Consider the following 19,209-nt stretch of genomic DNA (forward strand, 5'->3'; position numbering starts at 1 on the left):
TGCATTACCTGTGTAATCGTGAAACTGCACTTTTTCCGATGTAAGCTTACTGGGGGCTGTACTCCACAAGTCCTTCCTTCTGAGGGTTCCTTTCTCACCCAAGTAGGCCTTATGATTTCAGGGAAACTAATTAATCAGGATAAGGATGTTCATAACAAGCTTTTAAACTAGTTTTATAACTTTACCCTGTGGGGAAAAACTTGAAAATACTTTACAGAAAAGGTTGTGAAGTATTTACTCCTCACAGTCCTTCAGTATACACTGCGGACATCTGAAGACAAAATATATCTTTGTCTGCTGATGTCCATGAGAACTTATCCTGTCTCATGCAAAGATGTTTTAAGACTGTTTTTTGTTTTGTTTTGTTTTCATTTTCAGCTTCTGGAAAAAACTAACAATATGTTTGAGGAATCTGATTCTGCGGCTACGAAAAGTCCTTTGCATTTAGCTGTAAGTATGAGACATGTGTAAAGTCTTTGATCATATCTCCTAGAATAATTCCTTAATCTCTGTGCTTGAAGCAAATTTAATCACAGACTTGTTTTGAAAAAGCTGGGAAGGGATGTAGGCCTGGATGTAACAAAAAACAGGGTCTGGGCTGGAATCATTAATTAAGTTTTTGGCAGTTGAAGCTCTTGGTTCTTACTGACAACACAGACACTGAAGTGAAATTAAATGGAAAGTTGCAACTTTTATTTATAACTAGTTTATAAATTTGGGGCCGGAACCTGTGCCTATGGATTTGATCATGGAATGGGATACTCTGATGTTCTCCTGGAGATGTGCAGAGTGCCAGAAACGGTCTGGTACACAGCAAGGTGTGGGAAAGCATGCTTAAACCCCAGCAGAGCCCTGGGAGCGTGCCGCGGAAACTGCACTATCAAAACGGGATCCAGCACATGTGGCCTCATAGATCACAATAGCTCCCCTTTCCCAAGAGCTCAAGATTCATGATCTCTCTTCACAGTTTTCATGTGGGAATCACAGAATAGTAGAGTCTAACATGGAACTCTGTATATCAGCTAGTCCCACCTCCGTGCTAAAAGCAGAGTCAGCTAGAGCAGGTTTTCTCAGGGCTCTGCCCCATCACATTTTAAGTATCTCCAAGCATGGAGAGTTCACAGCCTCCAGGCAATTTATTCCAATGTCTGATCACCATCACAGTAAAAATGGGGTTTTTTTGCATTAAATGCAATTTTCGGTGTTTAAATTTGGGCCCATTGCCTCTTGTCTTGTCACTGAGCGCCCCTGAGAAGAGTTTGGCTCTGTCTTCTTTGCTCCCCCATCAGGCATTTATATACATTGGTAAGACCCACCCTGAGCCATTTCTTTTTGAGGCTGAACCATTCCAGCTCGCTTAGCCTCTCCTCAGACATCTTTCACAGACTGGCTCTTCACTGAATATCCAACCTCACTATGAAGATGTCCTCCCCTGGAAAGGAAAACAACTTGTTTACTCAAAAATAGGGGCAAGTTTTAATTTTGTAGCAATCATATTTCTGCTTACCAGTCAGCCAGAACAGCTCTTGGCCTGATGTTTGAATTATCTATGAGTAATCTGAGGGAAGAAGAGTCAAAGCAGTTGGGTTAAAAGGCTAAATTTGTCACTGAACTCTGCTTTCCATCTTTTCTTTCTGCAATTTGAATATTGCAGGAAGGAGAGTGTCACTCTTAAGCCCAGAGAGGAGTTACAGCCAGCATTATCACCAACATAAATTGCTGTGCTGGGAAGGGCCCTGCCCTGCAGCTGGCCAAACAGCAAACTCATTTCCTCTCTGGTCCCTCTTGGGCAGAATCCTTGCAAGGACACTGCCAGTGGCTCTCCCTCTTGTATCTGTTGCTGGTTAACATCAATTCGTTCACCTTAGACACCCCAAACCCACAGTCTAAAAATTAAAAACCTTACATAAAACATCACTATTTCACACTTCAATCGCAGCTATCCAGGAGTGTCTCTGACATTTGTTTCAAACCCTCCCATGTATTGGGGTGCCTGTGGCCATCCTTTCCCAGGTCTAGGAATCTCTCCACATGTGGATCCAGAAAGCCAGCAACCTACACCAAACCATGAAGCCTTGTTAAATGGCTGATAATGGCGCAGTGGCCAAGGCCTCTGCTCACAGACATTTGACCCTACAATGTAAACAGGATTTAGAAACAAGGGGTGGATTAGCAGCCAACAAAATACTGACCTGCCATTCGCTGAGGCTTTAGTGCATGATTATGGTCATGGCTGAGTAAATGACTGCACAAGGCAAACCAACAGGAAGAAAAAGTCAACTTTATTATCCTGTCAAGGAGAAGATGGGGTATACAGTCTGCATGGCACCTTCAACATAGATACCTCATATTGTGTCAAAGATCAGGTTGTTGCTAGTTGTTTTCTAAGTAAAATTGCCGTGAAGAAAAGCTGACAACTGCGTCAGAGTATTTTCTGAGATACGTTTCCCGGTGCCCTAATCTCCCTTTGCTTTTCTTTTTCTGCCTTTGCCTTTCTGCTTTCCTTAAGTAGTCTTCTTGGTCTAACAGGGAAACAACTGTTATCTGCACTGTCCTGCTCTTTTGAACTTTTGACAATGATCACTAGGAGCAAGCTGCTGCCACCACTACTTAACCTTGAAATTCAGTGGCTCATTGGTTCCTTCATGTTTGCATTTCTCTTCTGCTTTCATTAATTGGTTCAACTCTGGTAATACTAATTATATGTTCATCTATAAATAAAAAGGATGTTTTCTGTGAGTCTGACAGTAAGGAGAGGAGGGCAGTCTGTGCAAAGCTGAATGAAATGTTTCTGGTTTCTGGGGCTATCCACTGGGTTTTTGCAGTGTCACCTGTGTTTGTGCTGTTGGCCCAAATGTAGGTCTGGAAGCGCATTTACTTCTCCACTGTAGTTGTTCTACCAAATGATCCTATTGGCAGGAATACTCCATGAAGCATCAGCTATGAACAGCAGGTCAAGTCTGTGTTTGCATTTGCACAAAAATCTGTTTTGAGAATTGCTTTCATTTAGTTGGAGACCAGCAGATATGTTGAATTTAGCACCCAGTTAGGTGATAGTCCATGTGACCTCTGACCAGCATCACTCTAGTCAATCTAGTTTTTGAAGCAAACATTTCCCTTGAAGATATTGTAGAATGTGAAAAATGAATTGTTGACTTGCCTGTGCTGAATTGGCAAATTATTGCCTGAAATTCCTCACCTTGGGTTGTATTAGAAGGTTAAACCAAATCAACAATCATAATTTCAGTCCCTAATCACTAAGAATTTTTCAGTTTCTTGGTTACAGTGTAATTTGGGAAAATCCTTTTAAGTTGAAGAGAGAGTCCTAAGGAAGCAAGAAAACTGTGTGATTTCTACTGTGTTTAGGAGACTGTGACAATGTTGGATTTTATTCACGTTTCATGTGAAAGTCTTTGAAAGAAAAAAGTTGTGTTCTTTACATGGCACTTTCCATGTTTCTAGGCCTATAATGGTCATCATCAGGCCTTGGAGGTACTTCTCCAGTCTCTGGTAGATCTGGACATTAAGGATGAGAAGGGACGCACAGCTTTGGACCTGGCTGCATTTAAAGGACATGCAGAGTGCGTGGAAGCTCTCATCAGCCAGGGTGCTTCTGTCACTGTAAAAGACAATGTCACCAAAAGGACCCCCCTCCATGCTTCAGGTGAGTGTACGCTTATGTTGCGCTTGTGGTATAAACCCCTCAACACAGAAGCAGTTACCTTTACCTACCTACTATCTCTATGCACATTTCTTCTAAACAGGAGGAGATTTTGACCTGTACTGAGGACTGCTGCTTGTTAGTTGAGGTCCCACAGTTAACCCTTTCTCTTTCATTTCCTTTGTCTTTTTTCCTCTGTCCCTGTGATTCAATCATCCCTCACACAGAATCCCATATTTTTCCACACCACTACTGCTCTGCCCTTCCCTGCTTGCCTCCACTTTACCATACCTCTCTATTGCCACCTATTCCTTAAGATACCTGGTGTTTCCCCTATGATACCTTCTCTTAATGGTTCCTCAGCCAAAAAATCAGGGGAAGAGAGAACACTTGCCTCACTGTTTCTCCAATGGAAGAAAGGTTGAAAATACAGGTAGGCTCTGATTGGTGATGAAATTATGCTGGTGTTCAAAACTTTCAACCTTCTGCACTGGCAACACTACTGAAATTCACCCCCTTTCAGACATTATCCTTCTCCTGAGCTACCTTGTGAACTTGCTTTTGCTGGGAGTCTCCTCCATTTCTTATGTGTTGAGTGTTAATTATGCAAAGTTCATAATTAACTGGAATATGTAGAATTTGCCATTTATTTAAAGGTTATTATTTAATATGTACCTGTCAGATAAATACACGGAGGTGCCAAAGGGAACGTGCTCAGTACAGCATAGCAGTGACCTCTAGTGGGAAGTGAAATTAATACCTCACTGGATAACAGTTATTTTCAGGGCCAGACTTAATTGTCTTTCTGTTTATCTTTTAATCTTGCTTGGATTAAAATGCATATACATCCTCTAATACCAGTTTATTCTCTGCGTGTGATCATGCAAGTGCAACCTAGAGACATAAGGTCAAATAGACTTTTACAAGTTTTGTTTGCAGTACTGAAGAAAATGCATGTAATAGATCTTCACAGCATACTAGAAAATGCTTTCTGCCTTCTTAAATTTTGCATCAGAACTGAGAACATTACTCCCAACAATGAATTAATCGTATAGAGATGTGCTACCAGAGTTTACATATCACAAGTTTGAGACCAGAATTCAGTGAGAGGGGGTTTTAGTTGTTTTTGATAAAAAGACAAAATATTATGTCCAGCTGATCCTCACCCTGTTAAAACTGTTGGCTTAATTTAAATCAAGATCTGTGCCACCGCAAAACTGGACTTGTGTTGGTCAAGAGCTTTCCTGTAGTCACTTCAAACATAGCTGGAGGTCTGATGACAAACAAGGTGTGACTTTTGTACATCATCACTACAGCAATGATTTTGCTTTTATTTAAAAATTTGGTTATAGTGACATAGCCATATTTTTGTTAGCAGCTCTGACTTAAGATATGAATTTGTTGAATAAATCTGTTGAATAGAACTTAGTAATTTGTTCAGTAGAATTATTTTAATACATACATTTCTTACCTTCATACAAATTCTGATTGTGGTGGTTTTTTTTTTTCCTGTTTTAACTTATTTTTTAATTGCCCCCATCACTGTAGTATGAGTGCCTTCCATGTAAAACCAGTAGGAAGATTTGTTGTAGACTTTTCTGGTCTGTGATACTTTTTTGCTTCTCAGATTAAAAAAAAAAATAATTCCAGGGATACAAGCAAAATGTTCTTTAAATCTGCAGTGAAGCAAAATAAGTTAGGTATGTATTAAAAAAAAGGCAAGAAAATCCTACACACAGGAATGAGACCCTAAAGAGAACATATACCTCAAGCAGAAGGGAAAATACTGTACAGACAGACTGAATATCTGAATTCTTAGTAAAGGAAATTTATCACTGTCATGAATTTGGAGGCTTTCAATTGTGAGATAAGTGCACTTTGGGTAAATATCCATTAAGACACTCAAGAGCTGTGCGGAGTTTTGTGGAAATTACCTCTGGAGTAAAGCTTCTGTCTCCAACTATAAAAAACCACTTGCAATCTGATGATTTTTATTATGCTGTTTCATAACAATACATTTTGTTTAGGAGGGTTTTAGCAAAGAATGATGTCACCTATCGGCAACTCTGCGTGGTACCACTGCAGTATTAGTGGTTTTTTCTTGCAGTGCAAGTGTAAGAGGTAAATTGGCATATTTTGAGAAATCAAACAGAATTCTTGCTGATTTAATCCCTTGAGTGACAATGCAAGTTTGCACACTTGCATATGCAATACTGTGCACTGGAAAGGAACCAGAAGGCATGTGTGCCCATCCCCTTAAACGTGTTTGCCTTCATTCCTTCTAATTACACAAGCACAGTTGCTGAACACAACAGTTAAGGAGACCTGAAGTGGTGGGTTGGATTACAGGATTCTGCAGAGCTCCCTTCAGTAAAGGGATTTGTAACTTTAGTAGAGAAATCACCTGATGAAGTATTTCTTTTTTCTGTCTGGCCCCCTCAGGGAATAGACTTCCTCTGGCCTCATAATATGGAGAATTTCCTTAGCCAAAATCATATGTTCCCTGTATAATTTTATTACCACCAGTCTTTCTTCTGGCTAGTTTGGGGAATCTGTTGAAAATGTTCCCCTAGTGTTAGTGTTGCAGCTCTGTTGGCAAAGCTAATGTTTCCTGCAGGGTCTGCGATGCCTCACAATCACTGGGTCAGCTCCTAAGAGTTTCTGGGAGTATCTGTTCTAAAACTCATCTACCAAAATCCTTTTCAGATGTCATTGTGAACAAGTTATGATTTCTCTTCCTCCTGCTGGGAGGAAGAACAGATTTTTTTTTTTCCCCCCCTGAGTCAGTGACTCATCAGCCCTGCAGAACTGTTTACGTGTTACGTATATGGCATTAGTTAGTGGTAAATAACTAAAAATGTATTTTATTCTTCTGGGTAGACCAACCAAGAGTATTTTTGGATGAGTGATTTAAATGTGATGATGTGCGCCTGTTTCTCTGCCAGAATGATGTGACATAGGTGGTGTCCAAGGGTTTTGCCTCAGCCCACAGGGTGTAGGCTGTGTGAATGCATGACTTTCTGTAATAAGAACACAATCTATATCTACTGAGTACAGGAATTATTGTTTTTCAAATAAGAAAATACTGTTCTTTTCATCCCATGGAAGGCTGAAGCCTTTAAACCAGCTGACACACAGATGAGTTTCCAGTGTCAGGCCCCGCAAAATGTAGTGACTCAGAGCTGTTTTCCAACAGCAGTGGTTACAGTTTAAAAAGCAAACTCTGTTTTTGAGAACTAGCTGTGGCTTCCAATAATGTTAAACGAGATAAAATGGAAAAACCCAAAGGGAACTTTAGTCTCTGGTGTTATGTGCTGTTATGCATATGACATTTGTATCATTGGTCATTCTTTGCAGATGCTTCTTTTTTCATAGCAGCACTGAAGAACTTGCTTGTACAGTGTACACAAAATTAATGAGCCTTGCCAACGTACTTCTTACTGTGTTCCAAATCTGATCGCAGAAAGCCTTGTCTGCCTGCTTGGTCTGAGGGGTTTTGAAATGCTGTCTGGTTTAGTAGAAGTCTTCTCAGTAGTGAAAATCACGATTTCTGTTTTATTCATTTGGGATTTTTGTATGTGAGAGAACTAATCCTTGTCTTACTGAGGTCAGGGAAAGAACAGCTCACCATCTCATCAGCACAAGTTAAATGAAAATTGTGGGAATATTAATTTCTTACACTGTGGAATGTTTTCCTTGTTTGTAAGGAAATTTCTTATCCATAAGCATTACAATGGAAAGGTATCTGAAATTAAACATGTTTTAATTAAACATACTTTTTTTTTCTTTATAGTCATTAATGGCCATACACCTTGTTTACGGTTGTTGCTAGAAGTTGCAGACAACCCTGATGTGACAGATGCCAAAGGACAGTAAGTTTTCTTCATGATTTTTTTTTTCAGCTCTGTGGTTCAAATAACATCTCAGATTTCTCACAAAAAAAATCATTTATTTGAAATACTGTATTTCCTGCACTTCTCCTCATAGAATTTGGCAGAGGTTATAAAGTACACATTCAGTTGATCTAAGCCATGTGGAAAGGATTATTCATTAATCTTAGCCTCTGCTTCATACTTTAAACAATTCTTCATAGATGCTAAGGGCCAGATCCAATAAAAACTAACAAGCTTCTGAGATGTTTCTATAAAGAGTCTTTTTCTTTCTAAACATTGCTATTTCAGGGTTTACTTGGTATATTAGGCTGGTGCAGTGAAACGGTATGTTTATTTGAGGTGACACATGCATCTGAGATGTTCCTACAAAAATTTTACTTCTCTTTAAATGAGTTATAGAGGGAGAATAAAGTACATTTTTGAAGTGAAAATGTGAATGGTTTAAAAAGTTCGTTAGGGGTGCCTGGAACATATCTGACTGTACATATAATTTTAAATGGTATTAGCCTTATCTAAGAATAGAAGGAGAATAGATGCTTTCAGAAAAAAATGGAAGATATATTAGTCCAGATTTTGGCTTGAATAGTTTCCTTATGTCCCTTCATCCCCTTTAAGTAACTGCCAGCATTTGCAAAAGAAATGCTTTGGGTGATTGTCATCTTGGTAACTAGCAGGGACTTCATTCACAGCAAGTGGGCATTGTAAAGCTGATGTGTCGCTGGAGGTGACAATAATTGTAGGTGATTGTCTTGAATGATGTTGCTCTGTAAACTGCTTACAAATGAGTTTGTTTCCATTTCAGTCATGGTAGTTTGTTGTTAAACATCTTAATAATTTCATACAAGAGGTCTTCACTTGGGTGTTATATAGATGAGTATGGTGGGTAGGAACAGAGAGAAATGCAGGGCTTCCTGATTTCTCTATTCCTGTAAGTTAGCAGTGGCAAATCATATGTACTTTTATAGCTGTGACTGGTTTGTTTTTGTTTTTTTCTAGAACCCCACTAATGCTTGCAGTGGCGTATGGGCACATTGATGCTGTTTCTTTATTACTTGAAAAAGAAGCATCTGTAGATGCAGCTGATCTCCTGGGATGCACAGCTTTACATCGAGGGGTGACTTAATTTTTATAATTCTTAATTATTTGTTTTACTGTGACTACAACTGACAAACACAGGGATATTGAATGTAGGAAATACTGTAAATGATTGGAAACATGACCAAGCACAGTCAATAAGGTAAAAAGCAGGACAGATCTGTTCTCAGTAATGTTCTGCTTTTGACTTTATTTCACGTTTTCTTTAATTAATTAGCTAAAATACTGATTAGACCATTTTTTTCTTGGCCCTAGACACTTTACAATAGCAGTCATTATTATTATAACTGAGCACCTTATGAATTCTGAAAATGATTTATTTAAAAGAACTGCCCAGCAGTTATTTTCATTTTTCTTGGGGAAGATGGTGTAAATAAGTAAGCCTTAAGTTTTTTCTAGAGGCAGTGAAACTTGAGGCAGGTCTAATCTTTTCTAGGAGTCAGCTTCTTACCCAATGCGAAGTTGATGCAGGAGGTGACATTTACACAGAACTCTATGATACCTGCAGCGAGCAGTTCAGCTTAGGAGTCCAGCACAATTCCGTAATAAAAGCTGTGGCATAAAAATTCTGTTCTGTTTTGATAGCAATACATGAACATGCCCAAGATACCAAAGCTAACCTATATATGATACAGAGGTCGCTGATAGTAGCTCACCAGCAGTTAAAGCAGCTTTACATATTTCTGATGATATTCTTGATCCTTTTTTTCCTCGGTTCTTCTCTCACATTCACACATGGTTTTGAGAAGCTAGACTCAGGTTTTCTGAACATCACCCCTTGTACATCTGTTTCCTTAGCCTTAAACTCCTCCTTGGTGTTGTGCCTCACCTAGTGGAGTCTCTTCCACAGACTAGGGATCAATGCCTTTGAAAGACAGCACCAAATACATGTCAGTGTCTCAGTTACCACAGGTACTCATGGAGCAAAGGAGCTTTAATCTCTGCCTTCTGAATCCCATCCAGGCCATTTCATATTCACAGGTGTCAATCATTCCATATTTCCTAGGCAAGAATCTGTATTATGTCAACCTCTTTACTAATTTCTTTGTTATCAGATTATGACTGGGCATGAAGAGTGTGTTCAGATGCTGTTAGAGAAAGAAGTATCTATTTTATGTAAAGACGCCAGGGGCAGAACACCTCTGCACTTTGCAGCAGCTCGGGGTCACGCCACTTGGCTGAGTGAATTACTGCAGATAGCACTTTCAGAGGAAGACTGCAGTTTGAAAGATAATCAAGGTTATACACCGCTGCACTGGGCTTGTTACAACGGTAAGTTTCTCCCTGTGGACTTTTGCCAAGTTCAAATGTGGCCTCAGTTTTAGGGAAATGTGATAACAAAGCAGCCTAAGACTTTGAGAAGCTTGAAATGAAGAGGTAAATTATCTCCCCTCTACTTGCTCTCCGCAGTTAGCATTTGCTATGTTCACCCTTCCCTTCCAAAGCCAGGGAAATTCCAGCCATACCTCCCAGTGGCTTTGCAGCTCGTTTCCTTCCAGTCACAGAAGGCCAGGGTGAAATTCTGGTTTTACTGACATCAGTGATGAAATCCTCATTGGTTTCTGTGGGGCTAGGAATGCTCCTTTGAGGTGTCACCTTCTTATTTATTGATGCAAGAGACTAGTGAATAGATGGATATTCTGAACTGAACTGATTATTCTAAACTGGATAATCTGAACTTGTTGCTTAAAATAAGGATAAAGCTTCCTAATACCATCATTTAAGACCATCTCTGGAGATGTGTAAGGCAACATACATAACATCACATAAAAAAGAGACCTTTTTTCCTTTCCTTTTTTTCAGTAAGTGATAATATTAGCCTGGATCTATCTTCCTGCTGCCATAAAAAACCCCCAAACTGTTTATAATTTAATCGCATAAGAGTTTATATACACATTGTGTTCAGCTTTGAACTTAGTGTTAAATTCTAATCTATACAAGCCTAATATGAATGAAGTGAATTACTTGCTTTGTGCAACACTGAAATGTCTGATCTCTTATAGGTCATGAGAACTGCATAGAGGTACTATTGGAACAAAAATTTTTCCGCACATTCTATGGTAATAGCTTCTCTCCATTGCACTGTGCTGTGTAAGTAGAAATCTCCAGTAACAAGTGCTTTAGTATATGTCTGGAAAAAATAGCAGTATGAGAAGAAAGCTTTTTTTTTTTTTTTTGCATGAGCAAATAATTTTAAAGCTGATCATAAAATTGCGCTTATGCTTCTGCTGAAAAAGTGCCAGAATAAAGAGTATTTTTGCAAAAATTTCATACATTTAGGCTGTTTGATGAAATTCTGACTTCTAATTAAATAGCTCCATTTCTGCTCCCTTTCTAGTTTCTTTTCCCTTGCTTACAACTACAGACCTATGCCTTTTCTTCACACAGGCTGGAACTTCATAGCTCTTCCATTCTTAGGCCATGACCTGGGCTATAGTGCCTTGGTCCGTGTAAGTATGAGCTCTTGAGGTTCCTTTGAAACCCAACGGCTGAAAGTTAAGAAATTTGTCAGAATCAGAATGTCAGAATCAATCCTTTTTTAGCAATAGGAACAAAGTGTTAATGAAGGAAGCGTTTGAAACAACAATCTGTGTCATGCTAGAATGCTGTTCTGTGGAGGCCATATTTCTTCCAAGACAGCTGAATGTTCTCCAGACCAATTTTCTTCATGGTCTTTTTTCCTTCTGAGATAATCTCTTGAAGGTTTGGTACTTCTTACCCAGGTCCCAGCCAAAGGGATTGATTGGTTATAGAGGCACACTCTGTATCCAAAGTTCTCATATTACTTATAAACAACAAAAAGGTGGTGGCTATTATGAGTTATTAATCTTCCACACATGTATTTTATACATATTCATAATTCAAATAAAGCAGTATATTTTCATATGGGAAGGATTCTAATAGAGCAAAATCATAACTTTTCATAACATAATTGCAAATGCATTTTTTTTTTAAATGAAAGATTACTTTAGTTTGTAGGACCTAACATGCTTATTAAAACGTTAGCGATCAGAAGTAAGGAACTAAGCACTGAAAAAACAAATGCAAACTTTCCTAATTTCTGCCAACAATTAGAATGACTGTATTCTATTCTGTGTTCTGTTAGAAGAATTAATGTCTTCTAGAAGTAATGATAGGAGTTACTATTGTGTAGGCTTTCCTTCTACAGTCCACATCACTGGAAAGTGGAAAAGTAATTTGTCATGTATCAAACTTTGAAATTGTAAAAACCACAATATATTAGAGAAATAAAAGCATATATAAAGCACTGGTTTTACTCTGCTTAAAATCATTTGTGGCTGAAACATTTTGAAATTTGAAATCTGAATTTCTAGTGATGGCTTTGAAAATTTTTTTCTCAATATTGATATTCTTTTAAACTAGTATGTTATTTTCAAACCCATTAAAAATGTGTGCAACTTAAAAATGCATGCAAATTTAAAATGAAAACAGCTACTAATCCAGCAGTGTGTATTAGATATACTATGTGTCCAATACTGTTTCTAAACACTGTTTATTTTCATAATGAAATGAGACAAATTAACAATAACCAGAAAGAGTATTCATTGAGTACATCCATCAAGAAAAAGTGTTAAATGTGTGGGTTTGAAGAAATGTGGGCTTCAGAACCTAAAGCATTAGAGTAAAGCTTTCTATATGTAGGTATCTCTGACTGAGTGCTTTCCAGATCCAGGTGTGTTTGACATTTAAACTAAAAGATTTTAAGGTATCAAGGTTTTAATCCTAGGTTTGTGCTGCACTTTGTTACATTTGTGCATAGTGAATTACAGGATCAGCTTTGCTTGAGACTGAAATTCATAGTAGCAGATGCAGTTTTGTTAAATGGAGAGATGATAAATAATCAAAAATGTGATTAAAAGAATTATGCAAAGGTATGTTAGGATAACTTAGAACCGATAAGAAATATTAATGGGAAGTGTGGTAAATTAATATTGGAAAATGGGAAAAGATGTAGACTTTTTACCTTCTTGAAAACGTTTTTTCTTTGGCAGAATCAATGATCATGAAAACTGTGCATCACTGCTCATCGGAGCCATCGATGCCAGCATTGTCAATTGCAAAGATGATAAAGGAAGGTAATAGTTTCTTAAACAAATTGCATTTCATCTTCATGAATCCATCTAGTATTTTTCATAATTATTTCTGAACCTCTGGAACTAATCCTTATCTGATACGGTTGAGCTAAGACTTGTCATGCTGACTTTCAGACAGGAGTTTACACTGCAAGAGAGTTAAATGGTGGCTCACTTGAAGCAAGAGTGCTATGAAGCATTCAATTTCATAGTACATATGAAAAGAAATACAAAAGAAATAGTGTTTTGTTTGTTTAGAACAGCTATGACTATAGGCTGTTTACCTGAACCAGTTGTCTTTGTTAAATAAACACATTTATCTTTGCTAAATGGAGTGATACTATGTATGTATAGAAAAGTAATTAAAAGCTTTAATGTTATGCTAGCACTCTGAGGGCGCAGAGCTCAAAACGTGTGCAGCAAAATAATACTGATACAGCAAGCCAAATCCTTAATTTGTCACGCTTATAATCTTCTGTGCATGTGTGTAGAGATTTATTTTTAATTAAAATTCCTGAAATTCTAAAAATTTGTTGCTAATTTTTTCTATTAATTAAACCAAATTCAAGACCTTCAGTAATGGTGATTACTTACTCCTGTAAAGGTAATACAACCTCACCCCTACTGAGAGGCAGAACCTGAAGTAACACTATGAGCTGGGCTGTGTACCAACTGTCTTTCATCTCTGTTAGTCACACTTCAGACCCAAAATGTCATAGGGAGACAGCTGTCTCTCTACTGTCTCAGTCTTGTGGAAACTGGTAACTTTCAAAGTGGATAGAATTCCTTCTGCCTTTTATAGTAATACTGTTATTGTTGTTTGTTGCTGCAATGTTTTTGACTATAACTTAAAGTACTTCAGTTTTTTAAATAATGGATCTGTTCTTTTCTGATAGTTCTTCCCATCTTAGGCTTGTTAAAAAAAAAATAATCAGGTGAATAAGAATGATGGATTGTACTGCTTTTCATACTACACAGTATGCTCCATTAAATCAAATATGCTGCTAATATGAGATTCTCCAGAGTGTCACATCTCCACAGTATCATATCCACCTTATGCTTCCCTTTTTATAAAGTTTATATTGCACCAGAACAGAGACTGTAAATATTATTTAACTTACTTCAGATGCTGCTAGTGTAACGTTCCCCTGGTGATAACTCAAAAGTTTCATAGAAAAAAAAAAGTGTCTTTCTGTTTCAGTTTCTTGGGAAGGTAAGTAAACAGGAATATTGTTGTTCTTTAGCAACAGCTTGTGGTCGTGTTACTTTCCCCACAGAACACCCCTTCACGCAGCAGCCTTCGCGGATCACGTGGAGTGCCTCCAGCTCCTCCTGACTCACAGCGCACAAGTGAATGCTGCGGATCACGCAGGGAAAACACCTCTCATGATGGCAGCTCAAAACGGTCACGTAGGTGCTGTAGGTAAGTACATCCTTGCCTCTGTCTTGAAGGGTGAGTGCTACTGCGGTTACTATCCCAAGTAGGTGGTCTTTTTCCTGTGAAAACTAAGGAAGAAAAATAAATTGTGTGGATGTCTGTAAGAAGCTACCTTTACATCTGTAAAAAAATTCTTTTTCTTGTCAATCATTGCTCCTCAGCAGTCTTGGTGAACATTTGCAATAACAAACTTGAGTCTTACTTCCTCCTAAGAGCACACTGTAAAGAGCATGAGGGGAGTAATTCTGTTCTCCTGTTTACTTCCTTGATTTTATGGAGCAATAAAACTGCACGTGTGAAAAAGATTGTGTAACCTTTTTCCCCTGCTCTATTATAGGAAGTTGTATTCTTACAATTGCAGCTATCAGCAGCTGCTTTTCCAGGCTAGACTGAAAACATACTGTAGACATACAGATTAGGGTCATACTGGCTTAACAGAACTCCCTTTTCTCCACCTTCAACAGCACAGACTGCACCCTAAATTCTCTATATCCATAGTACTCTCAAAGCAGGATCCACAGTTGTGCTCAGGAGAAGGTGATTCAGGCAGAACTTGCTGATCTGCAAACGGGGAAGTTTATAAATAATATGTTTGACAGTTTGGGGCACAGTGAACGAGCTGTTAGCTCTGCCTTTGCTTGCTGATTAACTGCACAAGATGAGTCTGTTCTCATTCATTATTTTCACTTCATGTTCATAAAGCTTACATCACATAAAAACTTAATTGATTAGCATGTATGGACATGTATATTTAAATAGTAATTTTTTTCCCTCTGTTTTTACATGTTCATCTGCCCATTGGGTTTGTTCATTGATACCTATTCTATACCTCAGACTTTTTGGTGAACATTGCCAAGGCTGACCTGACATTAAAAGATAAGGACTCAAATACATCTTTGCACTTGGCTAGCAGTAAAGTAAGTTGAAGACCTCTGTATGCTTCTATTCTTGTCATAGTCTGTATGTCTATATGTGTGTGTTTATGCTCCTAAAATCTTTTCTGCAGTGGAAATGTCGTGATCAAGCTTGTGGTGAGGAAGGGAGCATTGGTCTAAGTTTTTTCTCAAGTCTGTTTCAAGGTTTAGTAAATTGAGAAAATATGGATGCCTCTTATGACAACTGAAATATAAGGAAGGGAAACTAGGAGAAATAATGGAAAATCCTTTGAGATTTTACCAAATAATCTCACTGTAAAGTAGCTTAACGTGGGTTCAGTGACAACAACAAAAAAAAAAGAAGGTATTTATTCTTTTTTCTTATTCTCCAGTTTCTGTAGAAGGAACCCAGAATTTTTCCTTATGCTCTGTAGCAGTAAAACCAGAAGCATTGATCAGATTAGTGGTGGTGTCTTTTCCCACCCTTTCTTCCTCTTAATTCAAATTGCTACCGCTGTTTCTGCAAGAAGAAATGCCCATGGGATTCCCTCTCTTGGGCTTTTGCTTCTTTTCCCTCTCTTTTCTTTTGCTTCTATCCACAGACTGGATTCCAGTGTGATAGTATTACTCCGGTTTCTGCAGACACATGAGCCTCACTGAATTCTCAAGGTCTTTCAGGCAGCTGTTCACCTGCCAGGGCTGTAGGCTTGGCATCCCCAACTTGCTGTGCTCAGTGTTGGAACTAAGGCCCGGATCTGTATTATCTGCAAAGTTTCATTGTTAGCGCTCTCACATCAAAGGGGTTTTGTAGTAGCTTATTTATAATGCAGAAAGGCCTGTAAAGACCCAGAAAGTGTAGTATTCATTTCTGAGATTAAACTATCTCTTTCTATGTTACTATGTAGTTCTAATAAATAATCCATTGAATGCTCTCTCAAGAGAAACAGTAGTCTTCTCTGAAAGCTGAGGAGGTGAATTCATATATAATGAATGGAGGGTTGAAAGACAGGTGAATGTCTAAATTTCTAAACGCGCTAAAGCATCCTAGCAGTGGCAGTTCGTAAATGGTATTTTAAGGCTCCTACAGTTCACTTGCTACTTATATATCCTTATAAACTGAGTAGCAGGTATTGTATTTCAAATTGAGTTATTAAATTTCACTTTTATATGTAAAATTTCTTTTGTCTCAATTTCAAACTCCTCAGCAAATTAACACTATTTGCTTTTTTCCCCAACTACAGGGTCATGAAAAATGTGCCTTGTTAATACTTGACAAGATACAAGAACAGAGCCTTATTAATGCAAAAAATAATGCATTACAGACGTAAGTATAGCCTGATCCTCTCAAGTTCAGTTGACTTACCAGAAGATTACAATTTAGCATTTCAAATTCATGTCTCAGATTTTTTCATAGAACAAAAAAGTTAATTTCTGGGGGTGTTTGAGTGCTTGCCCTTGAAAAGGCCAGATTTGTATTGCATTTTCACTTTTAATTTTTATTTCTTTGACACCAATTCTATACATGATCTGGTGGAAAAATTATATGAGGTCATTTATTTGAAGACTGTATCAAAATGTCTGTTAATCACGTGAATGTGTGAAAAGTGTACATCTGGCACTTCCTAGCTTTTTAAGCTTCACCTTAAATAATTTATCTAGACTTAAGGTGATACATTTAATTTTTAGAGGGTTTTTTAGGTGATATTTTATGTGTAACTCTCATTCACACCGTACATTATCAGAAGAGTTAGAACCATCGATATTCTTACTCCAGCTGCAAATGTTTGACTGGGATGGGGGATCCCACAGTAGAAGATTGAACCACGAGTTCAGGTGGCAGATCATCTAGTGCTTGCAGAAGAATTCATTCCCTCTTAACCCTTTTTTCCCCCCTGCAATACGAAATTGTTTTTCCTGTCCCATTAGCTGCCCCCAAACAGGACCATTGGGTGTTGGCCCAGGAAAGGAGCAAACCACTGGTTATTTTTAATTTCCAGCTGTTCTGCAGTAATGAAGATTAGCAATTGAGTATTCAAGGATAAAAAGGCAATATGTTGATTTTGAGCAGTCTGTAGTAGCCAGAATTAAGGATGGAACAAAAGCATTTCTTCAGTCTGAGATTAATTTTCCTTTTAAATGTCAATTATGTGCTGCAAACAATGGAAAAATTAGAGCTTTTTAAAGAAAGCCTTTAGACTGGAAAGTACTAAGCAGTCTTTGTGTATGTAAAAGGTAATTATAGTTGTCTTGCACATATATTTTATAGATGTGGAACATGAGGATTATTTTAAAGGCTGTAATGTAGTTTAATGTCTACAATATAATTGTAATGATCCAAAGAAGGAAAACATTCTCTCTCTGATGCTGGGTATGCTTTAAGCATTATCTCACTTTTTAGAAAGTCTGTTTTAAACTGACCTTGAATTTAGTTGTTATGTTTTTGTAGACCTCTCCATATTGCTGCACGAAATGGCTTAAAGATGGTGGTTGAAGAGTTGCTAGCCAAAGGGGCATGTGTCCTAGCAGTAGATGAAAATGGTAAGTAAATAATACACTTTGACAATCTTCAGTAGGACCTAACAGGTAATTTTACAACAGACCAAAGCAATAGACTTAAAAGCTGATGATAGACATCATTGATGCTTTTATCCTTCCAAGAACAGACAATGAGCTGTGTGAGTACCTATTAAAAAACCAAGATACTATTTATTTTTCTTGAATATAAAAATGTATTCTATACATCACAGCGGTCCCTTTTACTGTTCATTTTGCATGTACTGTCAACAGCTAGTCTTTTTTTAATGCTTGAGTGCAGTGGTAACTTGAATTTCCTAAACATGCAAGTGGCACCGGATAATTCTGACGCCTTGCAGAAGAATTAAGGATTATGCATTCAATCAGCGCATGTTTTAATGGGTAGGAAGAAAACCATCAACATACGTTTGATTGTGTCCTAGTTCATTCTGAGAGCAAAGCTTGTGCTTACCAATTGTCTGACCTAATCCAAGATGCAAGTAAATTACTGTTGCCTCATAAAATACCCGATTAGTTAATAAATCTGATAATTTTGTTTCAGATCTCAATGAAGTCCTTCCCTAAACATTATAAAGCCCATAGAGGGCTGTGCTTCTATAATTAATGTTTTCAAAAATGTCTTCCTGAAATAAGCTGGTCTTTCTTACAATACTGACTTCATGGCATTATTGTAACAATTTGGTACCTCCATCTTCCCATATCTGTAACGTAACTATAATAATACTCACCCATCATTGCAAGACATTTGAGATCTATGGATGAAAAGAACTGAGTGGTGAGTATTTACAAATGCTACCTAGATATACTTGCATGAATGAGTTCTGCTGAAGTCATCTGGCCCTAACCTCGTTTTAGAGATAGGGGACAGAAAAATGACCCAGACTAGCTTCTAACCACAGTTTTTATCATTAAAGTTGTACATACAGATCCAGCTAATTTGCATGTATGTAACAAATGAAAATTAAGTTTAAATTTTATACACATTTAACTCTTCTAGGAACAATTGCACATGCAGTTTAAAAGAGAGGAATTTTAAGTACAATCTTAGTATAAGTACAACTCTAAAGAATATTCCAGCTTGGAACTCGGTGGAAGAGGAAATTCCATTTAGGGTATGCATTCACTGCAGTCAGTGCTTAAATGTGGGTAGTTTGCTACAAAAATGTACTCACATTTGTCCACAAACTCATCTACACTGCAGGTGTTCTCGGCTTCCTTGAGGCAGTAGGAATCAGTAGCAGCCATTGCCTCAGATTACTATTGCTGCAGCGCTTAGGATTCAGCCATCTGCAAAAGAATTTGTTTGCTCTTAGCGTAAAGAAGGATTTGTTGGAAAGTGCTGGAGCACTACACAGCAGCCTTCAAAATGTATAGATGGCGTGATCAGCATACTGGTTTCCAAGATTTGCATACGTGAAGAGCTGCTTTAGGGGCAGCGCTTGGACAGGAGCCAAGTTAAACTGCAGTGAAGACAAACTTTTAATAGCCCCCCAGTTCTTTGTTTTACTGACATCTGTGTAATATTAACATTATATTTAAAGTGTATGCCATGCTTTCTGAATATAGTAATTATTTTTCTAACATAATGTTAATTTGGGTAATTAAACATCCACGTAGC

The 19,209-nt window shown here is 37.8% G+C and overlaps 1 protein-coding gene across 11 annotated transcripts in view; it reads left to right on the forward strand.

Moving 5' to 3' along the window:
* The window catches only part of ANKRD44 (ankyrin repeat domain 44), a 144,115-nt gene that overhangs the window by 119,581 nt on the left and 5,325 nt on the right, over positions 1–19,209 (forward strand). For all 11 annotated transcript variants that reach the window (XM_074829549.1, XM_074829558.1, XM_074829551.1 and 8 more), the window contains 11 exons: positions 379–450; positions 3,463–3,664; positions 7,455–7,533; positions 8,551–8,668; positions 9,705–9,921; positions 10,653–10,740; positions 12,663–12,746; positions 14,021–14,166; positions 15,016–15,098; positions 16,298–16,380; positions 17,503–17,594. In XM_074829549.1, the coding sequence (XP_074685650.1) occupies positions 379–450; positions 3,463–3,664; positions 7,455–7,533; positions 8,551–8,668; positions 9,705–9,921; positions 10,653–10,740; positions 12,663–12,746; positions 14,021–14,166; positions 15,016–15,098; positions 16,298–16,380; positions 17,503–17,594 (1,264 nt within the window). The remainder of the gene's footprint in view (positions 1–378; positions 451–3,462; positions 3,665–7,454; positions 7,534–8,550; positions 8,669–9,704; positions 9,922–10,652; positions 10,741–12,662; positions 12,747–14,020; positions 14,167–15,015; positions 15,099–16,297; positions 16,381–17,502; positions 17,595–19,209) is intronic.

Source organism: Strix aluco, chromosome 6 (assembly GCF_031877795.1).
Source record: "Strix aluco isolate bStrAlu1 chromosome 6, bStrAlu1.hap1, whole genome shotgun sequence".
Classification (NCBI taxonomy): Eukaryota; Metazoa; Chordata; class Aves; order Strigiformes; family Strigidae; genus Strix; species Strix aluco.